The sequence below is a fragment of the Eschrichtius robustus genome, chromosome 11, assembly GCF_028021215.1.
Source record: "Eschrichtius robustus isolate mEscRob2 chromosome 11, mEscRob2.pri, whole genome shotgun sequence".
NCBI classification, from domain to species: Eukaryota; Metazoa; Chordata; class Mammalia; order Artiodactyla; family Eschrichtiidae; genus Eschrichtius; species Eschrichtius robustus.
The window spans coordinates 28,594,012-28,616,125 of NC_090834.1; the positions used below are offsets into that span (position 1 = coordinate 28,594,012).

Consider the following 22,114-nt stretch of genomic DNA (forward strand, 5'->3'; position numbering starts at 1 on the left):
GGGATTTTCTGAGCCTCGGTTTTCCTACCTGGGAGGGGCATCTGAAAACCATCTGGATTTCAACCAGTACTCCAGGTAATTCTGAGGCAGGTAGTCCTTATTCCATATTGAGCCAAATACTGGTCTAGGCCATCAGAGAGATCTCACCAAGGGCCTCATGTATCTTGTAAGATTAAAAATTTTGTATGGCACTACTCCAGGCTAAAACTCTGGTTAGTAATAAGCAGGGTATTTTCCCTGCATGTGTGTCTCAATAATTAGAGAAAGTTCCTTTCCTGGGACTGCTGAGAGGACCACGCCCAGGTCTGTCTCAGGTAAAGTATGAACTGCTGGTCAGGCAGCCTCACTACATCACATCAACCTGGATTCATGGCAGTGACTGGCTCAGGGAGGGCCTGGGCAGTCTCATAACAGTCAAGGGCTGATTCTAGATCTCTAAAAAGAAAATATTTAGGACAAGAAAGACATGCATCCGTGAGTCTGAAATTCTCAAATCTTCCCCAAGCCACCTTCTAATTCTTGAGAGACATATGCAGGGAAAATACCCTGCTTATTACTAATCAGAGTTTTCTCCTGAAGTGCCTTACCACATTTTTAATCTTACAAGATACATGAGGTCCCCCTTGGTGAGATCTCACTGATGGCCTAGACCAGTATTTGGCTCATTATGGAATAAGGACTACCTGCCTCATAATAACCTGGAGTGCCGGGTGAAATCCAGATGGTTAGCTCTCCCACAAAGCAGGGAAATTAGGATGATGGGGCCAGAATTATGCATTTACCATAATTAGTAATTAGTCATTATTTCTGGCCTAGCCTGAAAGGAAGTTGGTCCCCTTTCTTTTAAGATCTTATCCTTACTTTGGTCTTAGAGCTTCCAAACTGAGTAGGGGAGGGACAAGCATTATGGCAAAGGATGGGACCCAGTCAAGGAAACAATATTGAATTTGAAAAATTTAAAAATAATTTATTATGGGCAAATAGTGCAGGGAGAAAAAAAGAAGAAGGTGGGTCAAATTTTAGGAAAAGTAATGAAATCTTGTGAAAAGATAATAGTTGAAGTAAAAAGCAAACTAAAATATAGCATGAGTTTAAATAATTGATAGTAAAGACAGAAGTAGGGGCGTCATACCTAGAGAGAAGAAAATACAGTCCTACCATACTCTTGTCCCCAGGACTGAGAGAAACTTAAATAATTAATATAATTTCTTGGTTTTCAACCCTTAGTGTCAACCTGTAGATAAAACACAGGACCCTTTGCTGTGATTGCATAAGAAAATGTAAATGTGATCAGCACAGACAAACGAAACAAACATGGTATTGACAGAAGGTGAGCTGTTCAAGGGGAGAGGAAAGACAGAGAGCTGTGGGGACACAAATAGCCTCAGGCAGAAAGAAGATGATGAGATTGGGGGAAAGTTGATGCCATAAGAAAGTTGATAGTATAGCTATATATTAGAGCTAATATTTATTGAGAGCTTCTGTGTGTTGGATACTAAAGCCTGCAAATGCCCTATTATTATTTGCATCATCATGAGCAACTCCGTGCAATGGGTATCATCCATTTCCTTGGTTTACAAGTGAGGAAACAGAAGCCCAGGAAGGTTATATAAATTACTCAGGATTGCAGAGCTAATTAACCGAGGAAGAAAGCTTCCAAGCCAGGTGGTCCATGTCCAGATCCAGTGCTTTTAGCTACTATGCTACCACTTCTCCCATCAATAAAGCTAGCAAAACTCCATGAAGTTACAAAAGAGAGGCAGCATGAGTAATGACATGAATATGATGTATTGGAAAAGAAGGGTGATGAGTAGTAGTGGGGGTAGGAGTTTATCTTCCTCCTTCATGTTAGGGTGTTAAAATGGATCTAAAATGGATATAGCAGGATAAACATAATGTTTAGAATTATGGGGGTGACACTGAAGTAGCGAAAACCTGTCTCTGTAGAGGGGAACTGGGGTTAGATGGGTTGAATTTCAGTATTATTTGAGTTGCTATCATGTTCATGTATTATTTTCTTAAAAAAACACTTTTATTTATTTAGAAATAGCTTCAGTGGTGTAAATGCATCAAAACATGAAATTCAAAATTATCTTTAAATCTCTCATACATTTGTTAAATGCTTCCCTTATCAGGATCGTTCTTTTCAGCTTTGAAGGCCATTTTTTTTTAATTAATTAATTTATTTATGGTTGTGTTGGGTCTTTCGTTTCTGTGCGAGGGCTTTCTCTAGTTGCGGCAAATGGGGGCCTCTCTTCATCGCGGTGCGCGGGCCTCTCATTATCGCGGCCTCTCTTGTTGCGGAGCACAGGCTCCAGATGCACAGGCTCCGTAACTGTGGCTCACGGGCCCAGTTGCTCCGTGGCATGTGGGATCTTCCCAGACCAGGGCTCGAACCCGTGTCCCCTGCATTGGCAGGCAGATTCTCAACCACTGCACCACCAGGGAAGCCTGAAGGCCATTTTTTAAAAATAAAAAGCCAAGTATTAATTTTTAAAATTAAAAATTCTCCCTGGTAATGTTGCCAGGCACCACAGAGAGAAGGTGTGGAACTATTAGAAGCAAACTGGATATCAACCCTGCTTCTGGGAGGCAGTTCTGACTACAAGGCCAGGATATTCTCTGAAGCCAGGTAGCAGGAGTTTTTTGTTTTTTGTTTTAACATCTTTATTGGAGTATAATTGCTTTACAATAGTGTGTTAGTTTCTGCTTTATAACAAAGTGAATCCGCTATATATATACATATATCCCCATATCCCCTCCCTCTTGCGTCTCTGTCCCACCCTCCCTATCCCACCCCTCTAGGTGGTCAGAAAGCCCTGAGCTGATCTCCCTGTGCTATTCGGCTGCTTCCCACTAGCTATCTATTTTACATTTGGTAGTGTATATATGTCCATGCTACTCTCTCACTTTGTCCCAGCTTTCCCTTCCCCCTCCCCGTGTCGTAAAGTCCATTCTCTACATCTGTGTCTTTATTCCTGTCCTGCCCCAGCAAACCCACTGCTGGGCATATACCCTGAGAAAACCATAATTCAAAAAGAGTCATGTACCACAATGTTCATTGCAGCTCTATTTACAATAGCCAGGACATGGAAGCAACCTAAGTGTCCATCAACAGATGAATGGATAAAGAAGATGTGGCACATATATACAATGGAATATTACTCAGCCATAAAAAGAAATGAAATTGAGTTATTTGTAGTGAGGTGGCTGGAGTTAGAGTCTGTCATACAGAGTGAAGTAAGTCAGAAAGAAAAACAAATACCATATGCTGACACGTATATATGGACTCTAAAAAATAAACAAAACAAAAAAGGTTTGGGAGCAGGAGTTTTGATCCTCTGGAACCATAACAAACAACTTAGAGTAAATGAATCAGGAGCCTGGGTGCCTGGAGGAGTCTGGAAGCCTCTCTGTGATGGTGTTCTTTGTTTTTACAGGTCTAATCTCATAAATGTTGCACTAGGCTCAGTGCTGTGCATTTTTAGGCTGAGTTATATTTTTCCACGTGTGTACTTCATAAAAGTAAGCACTTTTACGCTCCCTTTAAAAAGGGGATCTCCCATTTGAATTACCAAGTAAAGCTTTCGAAGGAATTCACTAAGCATACATATACGTGCAGTATCTCCATCTGTCATTGAAGTAAGTATGAATGTATGTATGTATATCTATCATCTATCTATCTATCTATCATCTATCTATCTATCTATCTATCTATCTATCTATCTATCTATCTATCTATCTATCATCTATCAATCATTATCTCCCTGATTACCTATCTGTATCAGTCTGCTTAGGCTGCTATAACAAAATATCATAGACTGAGTGGCTAAAACAACAGACGTTTCACACAGTTCTAGAGTCTGGGAAGTCCAAGATCAAGGCAAATCCACTTCCTGGTGAGTCTTCCTTTTTTGCCTTGTACAGGGCCACCTTCTTGCTGTCTCTTCACATGGTGGAGAGGGAAAGCTCTGGTGTATCTTCCTCTTCTTATAAGAGCTAATCCCATCATGGCAGCTTCACCCTCATGACCTCTTCTAAACCTAATTACCTCCTAAAGGCCTCACCTCCTAATTCCATTATACATAAGGGGATAGGGTTTCAACATATGAATTTGGTGGGGGGGGCAGAGAAATTCAGTCCTTAACTCTATTATCTATCTGTCTATCTATCTATCATCTATCTCTGTATCTATCTATCTATGTATCTATCTCTCTGTCTGTTTATCTATATCTACCTGTCTATCCATCTGTCCTTATGTATAGAACAGTAACAGTGGCTTATAAGTCACTTCCCTACATTATTTTATCCTTCCAAAACTCTTGAGAGGTCAATAGGCCATAGGAAAAGCACTGAGTTCACTGAAACCCTTGAAGGTTGCATTAACTCTTTGTGATCAATCAATAAATGGTGTGCATGGAATTCCACACACATCTTCTCTGTCCTCCTTTCCTCCTTCTCTCCCTCCTACTTGCTGACTCTATTCCAGCCACATTATTTACTAATTCTTCCCTGAGGACACTGGCATCCTTCCTCTGGACTTTGCAGAGGTTATTCCCATGATCTGGAATGCTTTTCCCTCAGATGTCTGACTCATCTGCCTCCCCCTAGACTGTTCAAATTCCACCTTCCCAGTAAGACTTATCCTGTCTACCGTTTACGTTGAAAGCCTTGCTCCTCTCTGCCCACAATCTCACCTCACCATATACTGCTTAATCTCCATAGCATTTATTACTGGCGAACCTACCAGATAATGTACATGGGTTTCTGTTCTCCCCTCCAACTGGAAGATAGGCTGCACAGACTCAGGAATTTTGCCATTATTAAGCCTAGTGGAGGTCCAGCAGAACTCTAGGGTCAGCCAGAACTGGGCACAATTATAACTCTCGTGATTTGATACTTTAGTGGGTTAGCTCAGAGCCAAGCCAGTTATTAAAGAGGATCTTTCCTGCTATTTTAAGCAGCATGGTACATTTGAGGTCAACTTAAATTTTCAATAATTACAGAGCAGGTATGAACTCTTCCTTTGTTTCTCCAGACACGTGAACCTGGATGCCAAATCCATCCTCTCTGGGTGTAGTGGGAATGTATGAAGATGACTGGCCTAAGTCTTAATTGAATAAAAAGATGCCCCAAAAGACATTTCAACATTTTCGAAAAGTACAATCATAAAGTGTGGTTCCTTATCACACATCAGGGATTACCTAGTCTCCAGTGTGGTCGGAGTGGTGAGGGGACAGAGAGACATATAGAGAAGCCAGGGTGAGTCACCCCATCTCTCCCTCCTCTGGACCTTAGTCCCTTCTGATTGTCACTCCTTACACTCAAAACAGATTTCAGGAGTCAGCACATGCAACCATAATGTGTGCCTAATTCCACATCCCAGTCACTGGGACACAAAATTTTGGTGTCTTAAGTCTGACTCCCACATCACCACTCACATATGTCAGTTCTTCCTCTACAGCTGAGTCAGTGAGTAAAGACACATAAACAGAAGCAGATTAATATGAACAAGGTTTTATTGACATATATATAGTACATAAAGCTGGGAAAGAGAAGGGCCCATTGAGGCAAATGCATAGGGGGAGAGGAAGCATCTGAAAACAGCAGTGGGCATCCTGCCAGTTCCAAGTCTAGGGAAAACTGGCCAGGATCTTGGGTCCGCCAAGTTAACAGTCAACCCAGGGATGGCACAGTGGGTGATACAGCCAGCTCTCTTCCACTCTCCTAACTGGAACTTCTCAAGTCTGGTGTAGTTCTGAAGTGGGCTCATATGCTCCTCACCCTCCAACACACACACACACACACACACAATCTTGCACACCCCTGAGGTGTGGTCCTCCGGCTTGCTGTAGGAAGAGAGGAGGTTAAGTTTCACTTAAAGGGGCTGAGCCACTTTCCAGTGAGGCAAAGTCCATTCATGGTTACACACAGTTTGCAGAATAAGATCTGCTCTTCATTTGTTGAGTTTCTTCATAGAAGAAAGGAATTAGCTGATGGCTCCTATGAAGCCCTGGGCAGGTTATGAGGCTGCCAGACTCCTATGAGCACAGGCACAGCTGCCCTGACCAGGAGCCTCCAAACACAATGCTGGCTCATCTAAGTCAGAGGGGTGCCCTGACTTGGGGACCCCAGTGTTCTTCCTGAGAGTAGAGGCTCCTCTCTAAACATGGATGGTGCTATCCCCCATGGCACCACCTGGGTTTTGACCAGGGGGATCCCCAGGTGCTTTGTATGAATGTGGCACCAGAAGTGTATCCAGTCACAGCAGGTGTGGTGCTGTCCCCCATGGCCCCCCCTGTTCTCTGCACAGATGGGTTCCAAGTCTGATGGCAGTTATTGACACAGGGTCTCCTAGCACCGGTGAGATGTTGTGCTCTCCATCCGCACCACCTGTGTATTGGCCAGGTGGGTCCCAGTTGTAAGCGGGAATACCAGGTCCTCCAGTCATGGGCATGATGTTGTTCCCTCCTAGATGGCCATCACCTGGATTGTGGGCAGGTGGGCCCCTTGTGTTAGGAAATAAGGTAGAACTAGAAGTGTGCTGAAACCCACGGGTGGTAACCACACTTGCAACTCCAATAGATGTGGTGTGCTTTGTTGGAAGGTGGAAACTGACATGTCCCTTGACACAGATTTCTTCTCCTTGGTGATGGAACTTTTAAACGTAGATTTTCTACATCCAGATGGGCGCTGTGTGCAGTGACGGCAAGTAGAAACACTAGGGCCTCCCATCGTGGGGATGGTGTTGTCCCCTGCCATCACCGTACCACCTGTATTCCGCCCAGGTAGGTCCCAGGTATTTGGATTTAAGGTGGAATCAGGTATGTTCCCAAATGCTGAGATGGTGCCTGCCCCTCCTACTGCAGCAGCCTTGCCATGGTCAGGTAGATGGCAGGTTGTCTGGCCCAAAGTAGGAACAGAAGCGGTGCTGGGTGCCCCACTTAGTCCTGCCCCAAAGTTAAGTGGTCTGGATGCCTCTGAATGAGTGAGGCCTGGGGCTGACACACCAACTCCAAGGCTCCCACCGGCTGAAGGGTCTTCAGGTCCCATGAACAGTGGGCCCGGTGTGGTATTGGCAAAGAGCGAGCTACTGTCCGCAGTACTGGGCATCCTGGTGGCAAGTCCAAAGCCAGTAGCAATGGACACAGCCCTAGGGAGAATGCCTGGGTTGTCGCCAAAGGCCAGCTGCGTGTTGCTGGTAGTGGCGAATAGGGAAGCTGGCAAAGCTGACTGCATGATGCTGACTCGCGGTGGCTAGGCTTCAGGAGCGACTAGGACTTTATCTTGCACTGAGGCTGCAGGGTTCCCCAATAGAAAATAATCGTTAGGCCTCTGCCCATCATTGGCCCCCAATGTGGCCTGAGACGGGAGACCTGGGTCCAAGGAAGCTTGAAGTGTTCGTCTATCTGTTGGCCGGTGTTGCAGGTAAATGAGTCGAGGCATGGGCTGAGGCATTGCTACCACTGGGTGGTGTGTTCCCAGAACTAGGAACAGCCCTGTGAAATGGCTATTGGCTCTGCCTGGAGACAGGGGCAGACTGGAAGATGACAGCCTGGGAAGGAGGTGTGGTGTCCATAGGTTCGGTGTCAGAGGTGCTGCCTGCTGAAGCACTGATGATGGCTGAAGCCGTAAATGCGGGTCTGGGGAAAACAGGAGCCGAAGCTGTAAATGGGGGTCTGGGGAAAACAGGACCTGAAGCCATAAATGGGGGGTTGGAGAAAACAGGAGCTGAAGCCGTAAATGGGCGGCTGGAGAAAACAGGAGCACCAGGGAGAGAGGCCCTCTGCTGCCCATCAGAGGTCCCAAATATGGGCTGAGGGTTGGTTTGGGGGCCAAAGGGATGGTTAAAAATTGGGGTGGTGCAGGGGACCATCGGCACAGGTGGGGTGATGGACACTGGTACCCCTTCAGGGTGCCTCTGCTCCACCCTGAAACCTGGGGGAGACCTAAAAATGACAGCTTGGGAAGGGGCAGTAGTGTCCATGTAGACATCAGGATGTACAGTAGGCTGCAAGTCAAACTTCCAGATGCCGTGACCATGCTGGTGGAAGGGATTGCCATAGAAGTCATGGGCTGCCCAGTTAAAATAGAGGGATTGATGGTAGGGATTGGAAGAGGGGTAGGTAAGTATAAAGGAGGGGTAGAATCTACACAAATGGGTGTTGGGGGTTCCTTTTCTTGGGACGGTGGCTGGACCTTCCTTATATTCTTCAGGATCTTGTTCCACTGACACTCAGTATTCTTCTCCAAGGTGCCTGGGTTTTTGGCAAGAGCCAAGCACGGAAGCTTAGGAGGAGGGGGCAGCTCACCTCTATCCCATGTCAGTGCCTCAATCCCCGATGGGGGCGACCTCAGCCCTGGCAGTGGCAGAAAAAGCGGCAGGGGAATCTTCTGCTTGCAATGCCTACTGCTGGTAGACAGCAGGGAAGAGGAACTTCTTGATGGGATGTGTGAAGCCTTTTCACGCTGCAGCTCCTTCCCAGACATCAGTGAGCCTGGTGATATGGGCTGGTGGTCTTCACCCAGCACTTCTTTTGTTGGCCTCTCCAGCAGCAGGGAGCAGCATGCGGTTGGGGCAGAGAACACCATGGCATGGGATGGGACCTTCACCTCCCTCTCCTTTGGGGAAGGAAGTGGGAGGTGACTGGATGGTATCGGCTTCCTAACCTTGACTACCTGCTCAGCTGGTGAATGCAGGAGGGTAAATTTGTGCCCCAGTGGAGGACTCTTGATGGCTCTCAAGTGGCCGACCATGATCGAACTATGAGCAGACAGCACGGGCTTCTTTGGCGAGTCCCTCCAGCTCACCAAAGGAAGCATCTCCAGCCGGGAGTACCTGGCCTGCTGGATGGGATACTGCATTTTTAGTGCGATGTGAAAGCCAGGCAATAAAGGCACTCGATCCCGGTGGGACAGCCTGCGACTAGGGCAGAAGGCAGGTGTTGGAGCAGCAGGGTGGTTCCGGTCAGATGTGGCAGCCTCCCAGGAGGGCAACACCAGCGGGTGACAGCCCACTGGGGCCCCATGGCGGGGCTGGCAGCGGTGGCACCAGGTACGACATTTACAGTGTAAATTGCCCATGTAGGACCGGTTGTGTCCTCTGCACTAGCAGGCGGATTCTTAACCAATGCGGATGTGGACCATTTTTAAAGTCTTTATTGAATTTGTTACAATATTGCTTCTATCTTATGTTTTGTTTTGTTGGTCCAAAGGTACGTGGGATCTTAGCTCCCCAACGAGGGATCAAACCTGCACCCCCTGCATTGGAAGGCAAAGTCTTAACCACTGGACCACCAGGGAAGTCCCGATTTGGCCAATTTTGATAGCCCTCTGTTTCATCATGAGTTGTCTCTGGATATTTTACAGTATTTCATCCTACATTAGAAAATACATTTTTGATACAATTTCTTTTTTTTAATTTATTTTATTTTATGGACTAGCACCAGATAGAGGCAGCCTCTATTGTTGTTATTATTATTATTTTTGTTTTCTTTTTTGACCATGCCGTGAGGCATGTGGGGCTTAGTTCCCTGACCAGGGATTGAACCCGTGCCCCCAGCATTGGGAAGCCAGAGTCTTAACCACTGGACCGCCAGGGAAGCTCCCTGATACACTTTCTAATTAAATAATTTGTATTTGAAGCTCCCAATGGCAGAAATCTGCAAATAGCTGTAACGACTGCAGACATGCCTATAACTAGCTCCATCCATTTTGTTTGATTCTGTTGATCTTGAGACAAAAGCATGGTCATGATGTTATATCTCAGTATAGTACCTCCAGATGCCATCAGGTGATCAATGCAGGCCCTGCTTCTGGAGGGCATTTACCTGCCAAGGAAGAAGCATAGGTTGGCCTCTACGTCCTGGAGATCCCATTTCCGTTTTCACCAAAAGCATTTCATGGAACCCTTGGGCCACTGCATACACAGCATTATAGACGAAATAGCTGGTGACAGACATGGTCATCATGTCAATATTTACTGGCATAAACTCTAAGGAAGAACTAGGTGGGCAGTCTCTGAGTTTTCCACAATGAGATCCAGCAAGTGAACAATCAAATATGTCAAACCAGAATCTACTGAAGTAAAAGTCTTCTTGGGTATTTGAAGGGGTTAACTGTCCTGAGAAAGTTTTGAAAACCAGGGATTTCCCTCTTCTGTTGTGAAAATGAGAGGCTCCCACGGAAAGAGTGAAGCATGCAGTCTGTCTCGTACGTAACAATGTCCCACTTTGCTGCCATGATCCACACATTCCCTGAGGTTAAATAAAATTCTCCTGTCATGCCTAGGGTCATAAGGCTCCCTGTATCACCACACATTATATGCACATTTGCAGCTGAGACTCTGATTCTGGACATGAAAGTCACATCACTCAGTCCATACATTTTCTTAGTAGCAGGGAGATTTTCTGTAAAGGCCACAGAGATACCTTTCTTTACCATCTCTGCTTTCAGATACCAGAGGAACTGCTCGCCTTTCAAATCATCAGATACAAATAGCGCCACCCAGGTCCAGCCAAAATGCAGCAATAACCAGATCATTCCTTGAGCCAGGGAGCTGTCTGTGGTGGCCATCTGATAGAGCGATGGGAACTGGTCTTTATCACTCAGGAGGGGATCAAAAGGACCATACGTGACCTGAATAAGAAAAAAAATAGCCTGATTCTGAGTTAGGTGGGATATGGGGTTGTTTTCCTTAGTGGGTAGGTGAGAAAATTCTCAGCTTGAGCAGACAAGTGACCAGAATATAGGGTGAATAGAAAGACTGCTGTAGAGATGATCAGTTTTCTCACTATGGGCCCATGAATACCATGTTTTCAAGCCCCATTGCTGTCAGGGTGAGACATCAGACAAGTTTTGATCAATAAACTACTCCCAGAGCAAAGCATGACACAAACGTGAAAGGACCACTTGTGCTATGCCTCCCTTGCATTGAGAATTGAGGAAGGCATGAACTTCAGATGATGCATCCTCAAGATGGTAGAGTCTCCATCACCCTTGCCCCATGTAACTGAGGGAGAAGGGTCCTTTCTCCCCCAGAGACCAATGTTGGATGAAAACTCTAGGAGAGAAATAAATTCTTACTGTATTAATTTTTTGATACTTTGGACTTACTGTATTACCACTGCTCAACTAATGTGTTTTTTCCTTTTTTAACATCTTTATTGGAGTAAAATTGCTTTACAATGGTGTGTTAGTTTCTGCTTTACAACAAAATGAATCGGCTATACATATTGAAGACTTCAATCACCTACCCTCTCTGATTTTCTAAAAAATAATTCTTCCAGGATAGAATTCTCCTAAGCTAATGTTGCCTTGTTTGGTAGTAATGTCTCCTCCTGAATGCCGATTGCCTCAGATTGGGTCACCGGGAAGAGTCACTGAGGTGGACAGTTGGGTGTAGAAAGCTTATTAGGAGTGCTCCCAAGATGCACCTGTGTGGATGTGAGTAGGCTGGATTGGGCAGAAGGAGAGGAAAAATTCAATATAGTTATAACTGAGTCTCAGCTGATCCTTCAGTGTCGTCCCAAATTGAGACCACATATCCAGGCCTTTGCATCCCCGTATCTGCCATTCATTGGTCTCTAGCTGTCCCCTCAGATAGGTGTAATCTGGGATGGGACAGTTCCCCTGGCTGTGGATATTTCCTAAGAAGCACACAGCTGTCAGATGTCAACAGTCAATATTCCCAGCAGCTGGGGAATGGAAACAATGGCCCTAGGCAGGAATCTGGATTGAGGTTCACAGCATCCCCTGCACTACCCCTGTCCCTCTTCCTCCTCCTGTCACAGTTCATCATTTCACAACCCGAGGATTTCCCTGGGCTATATTTTAAACTTTCATGGGATACGTAAACATAGGTTCTACATTTCCTTTTGATCAGATGAGGGAAAATGGCACTGATGAAAATCCAGACTTTTCTCCTCAGAATTAAAAACCCACTCACCTGTGGGCTTCTGTAGAGCTTCAGAACTGTTCCAATCTCGGCTGAAAATGCCAGCGCGGTTCCTGTAACAATGGCCACAGATTTTCTCTGTCCCTGGCAGTTGTAGTTAGGGAGAGTCTGATTTCCTCCAGAGAGCCAAAACAGGGCACTTTCCAAGGTCCTTTGGTCACTGGGAAAGGCATTGTAGAGGTTGAAACTCAAGGACAGATTGGGGAGCAGATGGGAGTCCTTATTGATTTCCTCAATGGCAAAAAGAAATACCAGGATGTATTGGTAGTTCTTCCAAAGCCACTTAAACAGAGGGCACAGCATTAGGGAGAATGGCCCAGTCATGTCATTTAAGGGCAACTGTCCCTGATGTACTACTCAGATACACAAAATTATTGCCATAAAATGTTTTATTCCATATTTTGGCTAAATGATAGAGAAAGAGACAAAAAGGGAAGGACACTTGAGATGAAACAGCTAGAAGGGACACACACTGGGCAGGCAGATGTCCTCACACATAGGAGAGAAAACAAAGCTGAAATTCCATCACAAAGATCAGCAGCCCTGCTATCACCTTTCTCCACGGCAAGGGCACCTGTTGACATGTCCAGAGTTAACCACAAACGTAACTGCTAAGGACAGAGACGCCCCATGGAAACAAACTGTATGTTGCCTAACCCTCTTCTGAGGACATGGGCATGGTGGTAAATTTAATGCTTTGGAAGCATAGTCTCCCTTGCAAAGTACGCACAGAGCATTAACGCAGTTTCTGCATTTTACTGGAGAAGTTAGTAATCAGGGTAAGAGAAAAGGGCATTAAGTCCCTCTGAAAGATGATCTCCTTTTGTTTTTTGACTTTCCAGACCTTGGATCAGAATGCCTCATGGCCCATAGGACATAATTACTGATATTTACTGGGATACGTTCTGTTCAAGGTAGTAGATCTCAAACACCCATGGCGTCTCCAGGAGGCTCATGTCACAAAGCCCTTGTTGGCACAGGCCACCCAGACTGAGCCCCTGGCTCCTGATGCTGACTTCAGGCCAAGAACCTCAACATCATTAATCATCAGGGAAATGCAAATCAAAACTGCAATGAGATATCACCTCCCTCCTGTTAGAATGACTACTATGCAAAAGACAAGAAATAAGTGCTGGTAAGGATGTGGAGAAAAGAGAACCACTGTGCACTGTTAGAAATGTAAGCCAGTGCAACCACTCTGGAAAACAGCATGGAGGTTCCTCAAAATTTTTAAATAGACCTACTGTATGATCCAGCCATTCTACTTCTGGGTATTTATCAGAAGAAAATGAAAACACTATTCAAAAAGATCTATCTATCTATCTATCTATCTATCTACCTATCTCCATGTTCACTGCAGCATTATTTACAATAGCAAGATATGGAAACAACCTAAGGATCCATCAGTGAAGGAATGGATACAGAAACTGTGGTATATATAGAGTGGAATATTATTCAGCCATAAAAAAGAAGGAAATCTTGTCATCTGCCACACATGGATGGACCCCGAGGGCATGATGCTAAATGAAATAAATCAGAGAAAGACAAATGCCATATGATCTCTCTTATATGCACAAGCTAAAGAACAACAGCAACAACAACAAGCTCACAGAGATCAAGAAGAGACGGGTGGCTGCAGGAGGTGGGGGATGGGGTAGGAGAAATGAGTGAACTGGGTTTTTAATTTTAAATTGAATGAATTTTTTTTTAAAAAAGAAAGAAAGAAATGTTCTATACTGCTCTGTCCAACATGGTAGCTACTAATCACATGTGGCTCCTTGAAATGTGGCTTGTAGGACTGAGAAAATGAATTTTTAGTAGCATTTCCAACTCTACAGCCATCATCCAGGCTTAGGGAATAATCATCCCACTCCCTGAGCCTCCCTAACACCTTGCCGCTGAAGTCTTCATTCGTAATCCTGAAGTCCGTTTTAATCCACGTGCACGGTCCAATCATTCTGCTGCTCACACCTCTTCGGTGTCTTCCCCCTGTCTTAAAACAGTGTCCACAATAATGCCTGGCCTGACCCTGCCCGCTCACCATTTCAGTCTGGCTCGTGCCCCTCAACCCTCGACCGGCTTACCTCAGCCATCCCGTCTTCTCGGGCCATGAAGCACACCAGGCTCTCTGCCTCACGGGCCGTCCACATGCAGCTCCCTCTGCCTGCACTGCTCTGTTGAACCCCATGCCTAGCTAAATCCACTCCCAACTTTAGCTCTTTTATAAATATCAGTTCTTCTCAGGAGGGCTTCCCTGTTAACCTCAGGTTGAGTTCTCCTGTGCCAACCTCCCCCATCCCTCTTGTCATTAATTGTTTAAAATCCAAATTCCCTATTAGAATATAAATCTCACAGAGGCAGGACAAAGTCTGTTTGGTTCTCCAGGGTCCCTATACATCTGGTCCTAGGCCTGATTCATGGAGAGGACGAGCCATCCTGGTTTACCTAGAGTCCTAATCCTAATTTGAACCCAAAATATCCCGTGTCCTGGCAAACCGCTCAGTCCTGAATAAAAGAGGATGGTTGGTCACCATAAATTGTGCACTTGAAGAATATCTATTGCATGACAAGCAAGCATTCCCCTTAAGAATGTTACAGGAAAGATAGAACAAAAAAAGATGTGCGCACACACACACACACACACACACACACACACACAATTGATAAAACCCAACAATATAAAATTACTCAAAATGATTCTCTGTAATATGAATCACCAGACTGTTATTTCATAAAAGTTTAGAGAAACAAAGGTAATTCTTATTAGAAGGCAAGTTGTAGAGTACAATCTTTGGAAACTACTGCCCTACACTTCAATCTACAAGTTGTTGCTTAGTATTCCTCCAAGTGGTTTTCAATATCATGAAGAAAAAATAAAACAAACAAAAAACAAAACAAGAAACAAAACAAAACAGAAAACACTTGTAAACAGAAAATACATCTGGTTGCTGGTCAATACAATTTTAAATTTCTGTTGCCAGTATGAAGAAGTTCAAATTATTTTTCCCTCATGTACCCCTGTATTTTGAACCTTAGTGGAAGATATAGGGTTTTAGAAGTCAAACTGAACTGGGCCTGAGGAAGGTTGCTGAGTAATCCTGATATATACATAAAAAATTTATATATTTATACTTATATATAAAAACCTAAAATTTTTAGTATTATGGAATGCAAGTAAATCTATATTTCTGTCACTTATTTATAGTTATTTACATGTTTGTTTAATGTGTATTTATTTGCACATAACTGTATTTACTTATTTACACTCACATCACCACACACCTTACTATCTTTCCCTTGAATATAATCCATCAAAGATAAATCTTTTTTTTTTAAGATGCCCTCACTCTTAGTGGCTCCTTGTGTTTACACCTGAGCACAGGGAAGGCCTAGTAGCAGTTCTGCCAGCTGAGGCTGCTGACACCTGTTGTTACAAGCTCCACATGGTGCTCACCTGGTCACAGAAATCCACGGGTCAGTGAGGACAGGTGAAACTTGAGGCTGATTTCAACTCACACTTGAACTCCAGAGATAACTTGTCTGTAGGAAAAAAAAGAAGGGTACAAAGATTTCTTTTGAGGTCTTTTACAGGGCGTAATAGCTGCTGGATGGAAAGACCACACCACTCGCTTTACTTTTTTGTAGTTACTGTACTGATTTAACGTGTAATTGTTGGCTATGGCTGGATTTTCCTGACTCCTATCCAGCCATCTGCTCTCCAAGTGGGAGAAAGAGGCTTCATGCGGTGTACATTCATTCTCCTTGCGGAACTCATCTGGCTGGAGAGTGATTTTTTTGTGACTCCAGACGCTTTTAATACGACTTTCACTCAGGGGCGCTACAAGTAACTCAGCTAACCTCTAAGTTCATCCAGGGCTTTGAAGCCTGTAAGACCCTAGAGCAGGGTTTCCAAACCCGGGCACTACTGATAATGCTTCGTCACGGGCGCTGTTCAGGGCGGTGTAGGCCGTCCAGCAGCATCCGCTGCCCCCACACACTAGATGCCAGCAGCAGCCCCTCCCCTTTGTAACAACCAAAACAATGCCTCCGCACGTGACTAAAAGTCCCCTGGGGGCAAAGTCACACCGGGGAAAGGATGGGGAGAGGGGGAACTCTGAGGAGGGGACGGCGGCGCCCAGAGCTAGGAGGAAACGGAGGCTCCGGGCCAACCAGTGGGGTGAGCCTGTGGCCCCAGGGCTGGAAACGCGGCTCGTGGGAAAGGCGGAGGAATGCCGGAGCCTAGGACGGGGGTGCCCCAGACCCATGCCCCTCCCTAGACTCCTACGGGAGCCCCGGGACTGTCCGCTGCTCACAGAATCCTGACCCTGGCACTAAGGCTGAACGTACCATGTGAACCCAGCCCACCGCGGAGAAAACTTCACACTGGAGGCAGTGAGCCACCCCGCGACTCCTTCCTCGGCACCCCCCCGGCACTTCCGCTTCCGTTTCCGGTCTCAGGCTGTAGCCAAGGGCTTCAGTTTCCGGTGCCTGGCCGCCCGCGGACAGCGGGACGTTGCGGGGCTATGGGTTAAGGTGCCGAGCGGGGCAGCGGGCGGGGCGGCGGCCTTGCACCCAAGCCTCCGACGAGGTGTTCTCATTTGCTTAGTGAGTGCCAGGCTGATCCTTGGCCTGGGTCAGCGCCAGGGACTGAGACCCACTCTAGGGGTGGGGCTGTGGGCAGGTACCAGCTTGTGGGCCGAACCAAGCCCGGAGGGCAGGGTTGTGAGCGGACACCCTTTCCTTGACTGGACTGGGGGCGGGGCTGTGGCTGGGGACCTGATCTGGGGGGCGGTGCTGGAGTCTCAGCCTGAAGGTGGGCAGAGACTAGGCCCAGGGACGGGGCGAAGGCGGGGGTGGGGCTTGGGTAGGCGGGCCGGAGAGTGGGAGAGAATCAGCTCCAGGGAAGTGGATGAAGGCGGGGCTTTCCGTGGATTCCCCAGGCTGTACAGGTAGCCTCACACAGCCCAATAAAACGATATGCTCATATTTTGGATTTTTTTTGTTTGTTTTTACTGATGTTCTTAAATTTTTTTAAAAAAATTGGATCATATATTCACGTTTCTCTTTAACTTGCTGTCACAAGCCGGTAGATAGGGATCTAACGCTATTTTTTTAAATTTTTTTTGTGGGGGAGGGGCCTAGGTCATAGATACACTTACAGGAAATCTTCAAACAGTGGTACAGTCGGTAAAATATTCTCACTCCCATACCGTCTCCCGGTCCTTTTGCCCAAAGATAAACATCATTTTCTCCTCTATCCTTCCAGATACAGTGTGTATATGTGTGTGTGTGTGTGTATGTACAGGCCCAAGAGGGATGTCCCCCAGCAGGAAATGAAGCTGGAAAATTGTCTCATTCATTTGGATCTACTGAAGAGAGATTTAAATTGATGCTGGAGAGGATAAACCAGTGATGAATTGATAGAAATAAAACAAAGAAACAAGGGAATTTTACCATTTAAAAAAATCCAAAGAAAAAAGTGAGAAAGAGAATGTATTCATAAAATCTGGATCAAAAATAAAATAAAATCTGGATCAGACTCATATGTCATAAAATGGTAAACATCTATGTAATAAAACAATAGACACTGATTTTCGATTTATCCTAATTTATTATATAATTATATTGGGGAAGGGGAATTATGTTTTAAAATACTAAGAGAGCTACATGCTAAATTTTTCAGAGAAGAAGGTAATTAGAAAAAATCAAAAGCTGAAAAATGAAAAAGCTGTATAAGTAGCTAATTTAGAAATATAGAATTACAACCAGAAAAACCAGTAAGTTGTGGGAGTCAGAATAAAGACTGGGGGATGTAGCTTTTCATAATACTTAAAATATTATTTGAGATATATGTGTACAGACACACACATACACACACACACACACATACACAGAAACCTGAATTTTTATTCCAAAGGGATCATCAAACTCTAGGAAGAATTTGTTTTAAAAAAAAAGGTTCACTTTGCAAAAACAGATTTTAAGAACCGCAGACTTAAAGCATTAAAAAAAATAAAAGCTATAATCACCCTGGTGGAAAAAGGAATAGGCATTACATTCCACAATACATGAAGCATTTTATGTACATTACTCCTGAGTATTTTCACGGAAACCCATAAGGAAATGTTATTATCTATCTCCATTTTACAAAGAAATCAATGGAAGCGTATTGCTAAAATGTTCATATTTCATTGAAGTTTTCAATAGATATCATTTTATTTCAAAATCGTTTATTGAACTTTATTTTCATTAATAAAATATCTCATTCTAGCAAATAATCAAACAGTAAGTAGAAAACAGTTTAATAAAACTACAGTTTTCTTTTGATATAGTTAAATATATCAATCACTTTATTATTTTTTTTGGCTTTCTACCTCACATCTAGGAAGGTACTTCCTATCCTAGAGGTTTACTAGAAGACTTTACTAAATATTTAAGAATCAGGGAAACTGAGGAAGCTTCCTGAACATACACACAAAAAATCCATTATAACAAAATATTTGATGCAAAAATATTAAATCATTAATGAACTAATATCAATACAAATCATAATTAGGCAATATTTATCTATAGAGCAACAAATATTTACACTTTAGAAGTTTAGAAAGGTAATCTATGACACTAGTTAATGTATGTAAGAAGAATTTTTTCCAATCTCCCTACGTGCCAGGAAATCATTTGAGAAAATGCATTGCAGCATTATTAAAAATAACAGAGATGGAAACAACCTAAATACACATTAATGGATGAAAGAATAAGGAAAATGGGGCATATACATACAATGGAATATTAGTTAGCCTTAAGAAGGAAAGAAGGACTTCCCTGGCGGCCAGTGGTTAAGACTCCATGCTTACAATACAGGGGGCGTGGGTTCGATCCCTGGTCAGGGAACTAAGATCCCACGTGCTGCACAGTGCAGCCAAAAATAAATAAATAAATAGGAAGGAAATCCTGTTATATGCTACAACATGCATGAACCTTGAGGGCGCAATGCTAAGCAAAGTAAGTCAGTACAAAAAAACAAATATTGCATGATTCCACTTAAATGAGGTATCTAAAGTAGTCAAACATAAAAACAAATGAGAAAGGTGATTTCCAAGAGATGAGGTAAGGGGAGCTGGGGAGTTATTTGGTGGGTGTACAGTTTCAGTCATGCAGAATGGGGGGTGGGCAGTTTTCTGAGGATCTGTTGCACAACAGTGTGCATGTGGTTGAAAATATTGTAATGTACACTTGCAAATTGTTGGCAGGGTGAATTTTGTGTTGTGTTTTTTTTGTGTGCCACAATAAAATAAATTTGAGGGAATATAATACCCATCCTAATATGTAACTCAAAGAATGGAAAGATCTTACTCAATATGGAAAAATATTAAAAGGGCATTAAACACTTAAAAAAAGAAAAGGTGTGTTTTCTGGTTCTGGACAAGATGGGGTACACTCACATTTATTTGATAATCTGTGCTAATACAATTAAAAACTGTGGAAATAATTAAACAGGCAATTGTATGAAAACTGAAAGATGTGAAGAGGAAGGTAGACGGACAAAGGACCTCAGCACTTCAGGAATAACACAACTATGAGGTCTTTAGGTTTTACTTGAATCTCCTATTTATCTCCTACTGATCTCGAGAGAAGCTTGTAAACTGGAATTGAGAACAGGCACAATGAAACAAACAACAAGAGCCCTAAGGAAAACATGTTCTCTCTGGCCAAGAGGTCAGGGCATGGGAATCTCAGGAGAACAGAAATATTTTTGACAACACTTTTCCTACCCTACCCAAACACCATGGATGACCTCCTCCATGATGTCAGTGGGGACTGAGTAGGAAGTATAGATGCCTGTTACCCATCCAAGAGCATCAGGTAGCCCACGTGGGCACTTTCCTGCCTGCCCACCTGGCCTCCACTGACTCTCTAATCCAGCAGCACCAAGTGACCCAGGAAATCACTCTCCAGTCCCACTGGGCAACATTAACAAGAGCAAGCCAGATACCTGGTCTCCTGTCCACCCCACCCCCACCAGGCAACAGCAGGCAGGCCAGGTGGGCACTTTCCTATTCAATGTACATCAGTGGGAGTCTGTCCCATTGTCTCCCCCGACAGGTGTTGTAGGAGATAGTCTACTGGATCAGTATCAGGAAAGATGGAGAAGGAAGTCTGCACATTTGCTCCCATGTGGTGGCAGCTGGCAACCCAGGGAGGCACTGCCTTTCTCTTTTCTCACTGGACATGGAGTAGGAATCTGAACTTCCACTCCCACCCAGGGTGGCATGGGGCATCCCTCATTCACCCAATTCGAGAGGAAGGGAGGATATTGGAGAGGAAGGAGCTGGAGAAAGAGGCTCTTCAATGCTGCCTGGGAAGTGCTTGGCAGACACCTCACGATGCAAACATGAACAGATAGAATAAGCCAAAGTGTAAAACCTGGACTGCAGTGTAAGAGCCATGCTGTATTTTCAGTGTCCTCCAAGCAGAGCACAAATGAGGCAGCACAGAGTACCACTCCAAGGATGCTGAAAACTAAATTATCATGGAAATAATGGCACACAAAATGATATCAGGACCTGAGTGATAAACCTGAGATAAATGTCTGCTAAAATGGAAGATGAAATAGAACCCTGACTCTCCCAATATAATATAAGAAATGTCCAGAAAAGAATAGAAAAATCGCGGATCGTGTCAGGGACCAGGAAAATCACAGCTAGGACACGGACAGCCATAAGATGACAACCTTGAAATGACTCAGATTTTTATTTGTCAATCATTCCTCAGTAAAGCTGGAAAAAAGGGGAAAGAGATACATATCAACACATAAGATGGTTTGATTGATGATACAGAGATGATAGCTATGTGATAAAGCAAGTAGAGTAAAACATGAATGGTAAAATTCATGTGGTGAGTATGTCGTGTTCACTGTAAAATTTGTTCAGGTTTTCTGTATGTTTGAAAATGTTCACAATAAAATCAAAATCTAAAACAAAATCTGGTATAACCAAAAGGAGAAAGGGATGAATAAAAAATAATAATTGGGAATTTCAATACCTCCTCAGCAATTGACAGGACTATTAGGCAAAAACTCAGCTAAGATAAGGAAAACTGAAAAATGCCTTCAAACACCAATAGTCAATTGATTTATAGAACACTAAATTGATATTTATTGGACACTCCATTCAACAACATTAGAATAAACATTATTCTCATGCACCCATAGAAGATCCTCAAAAATGAACATATTCTGGGTCATAAAACTCCCAGACTTAAAAATGGAAATCATACAGAGTATATTCTCTGACCATAATGGAAACAACCTTAAATCAGTAACATAACGATAACAGGAAATTTTCAAAATAATTAGAAAGTAATCAACACATTTTTGGAAAAACCTATTGTTCAAATGAAAATCTCAAAAAAACCTGGAAAAACAGGTTAAAAGTAAACATGAAAATATAGCATAACAAAATTTGTGGGATGCAAATAAAATAGTGCTGAGAGGAAAATTTACAGCACTGAATGCTTACATTAGGAAAGAAGAAATGTAAAAAAGAGTAGGAATATAAAATCAGATCAATGGAAAGGAAGGCAATAATAAGCATAATAACAAATCAATGCATTCTTTAAAAAATTCAATGGAAAAAGTGATACAAAACATGATTAAGCAAAGAGAGGAAATAAAATCCCTGACTAAATAGATATGTACTGTATTTATTAATGGTTATAATATTGTAAGAACCTCATTTTCACCCAAAGTACTTGAAACAAAGTGATAAAGTTAAAGCCACACTATAATTTTAGAAAGTAGAGATGTTGATTCTCAAATTCACAGAAAAGGGAATTTTTCAAGGAAAAATAAGAACTCTTCTGGGGCGAAAACATGGACCATAGGGAAAGATATGGAAAAAAGGAATATACCAAATACTCTCTAAAGTTTGTTATTGTGGGGAGAAAAACAATGTTAAGTAGGAAAAAAAGGTGCTTGGGGCTTCCCTGGTGGCACAGTGGCTAAGAATCCGCCTGCCAATACAGGGGACTCGGGTTTGATACCTGGTTGGGGAAGATCCCACGTGCCTTGGAGCAGCTAAGCCCATGCACCACAACTACTGTGCCTGTGCCCTAGAGCCCGTGAGCCACAACTACTGAAGCCCACGTGCCTAGAGCCTG

General features: G+C 43.7%; 1 protein-coding gene across 10 annotated transcripts; it reads right to left on the reverse strand.

Annotated features, from left to right (window-relative positions):
- Window positions 1-5,501: 5,501 nt before the first annotated feature.
- LOC137771853 (nuclear pore-associated protein 1-like) lies at window positions 5,502-16,407 on the reverse strand. Of its 10 annotated transcripts, XM_068555576.1 has the most exons (7): window positions 16,304-16,407; window positions 15,411-15,496; window positions 13,848-13,949; window positions 11,948-12,116; window positions 10,431-10,638; window positions 9,778-9,830; window positions 5,502-8,622 (listed from the first exon to the last, which is right to left on the reverse strand). In XM_068555576.1, the coding sequence occupies exon 7, from the start codon at window positions 8,590-8,592 to the stop codon at window positions 7,258-7,260; it is 1,335 nt and encodes a 444-aa protein (XP_068411677.1). In that variant the 5' UTR covers window positions 8,593-8,622; window positions 9,778-9,830; window positions 10,431-10,638; window positions 11,948-12,116; window positions 13,848-13,949; window positions 15,411-15,496; window positions 16,304-16,407; the 3' UTR covers window positions 5,502-7,257. The 10 variants fall into 10 exon arrangements, with proteins under 10 accessions (XP_068411677.1, XP_068411669.1, XP_068411668.1 ...); XM_068555568.1 differs by having other exon boundaries at window positions 5,502-9,830; window positions 10,441-10,638; XM_068555567.1 differs by having other exon boundaries at window positions 5,502-9,830.
- Between the last annotated feature and the right edge of the window lie 5,707 nt (window positions 16,408-22,114).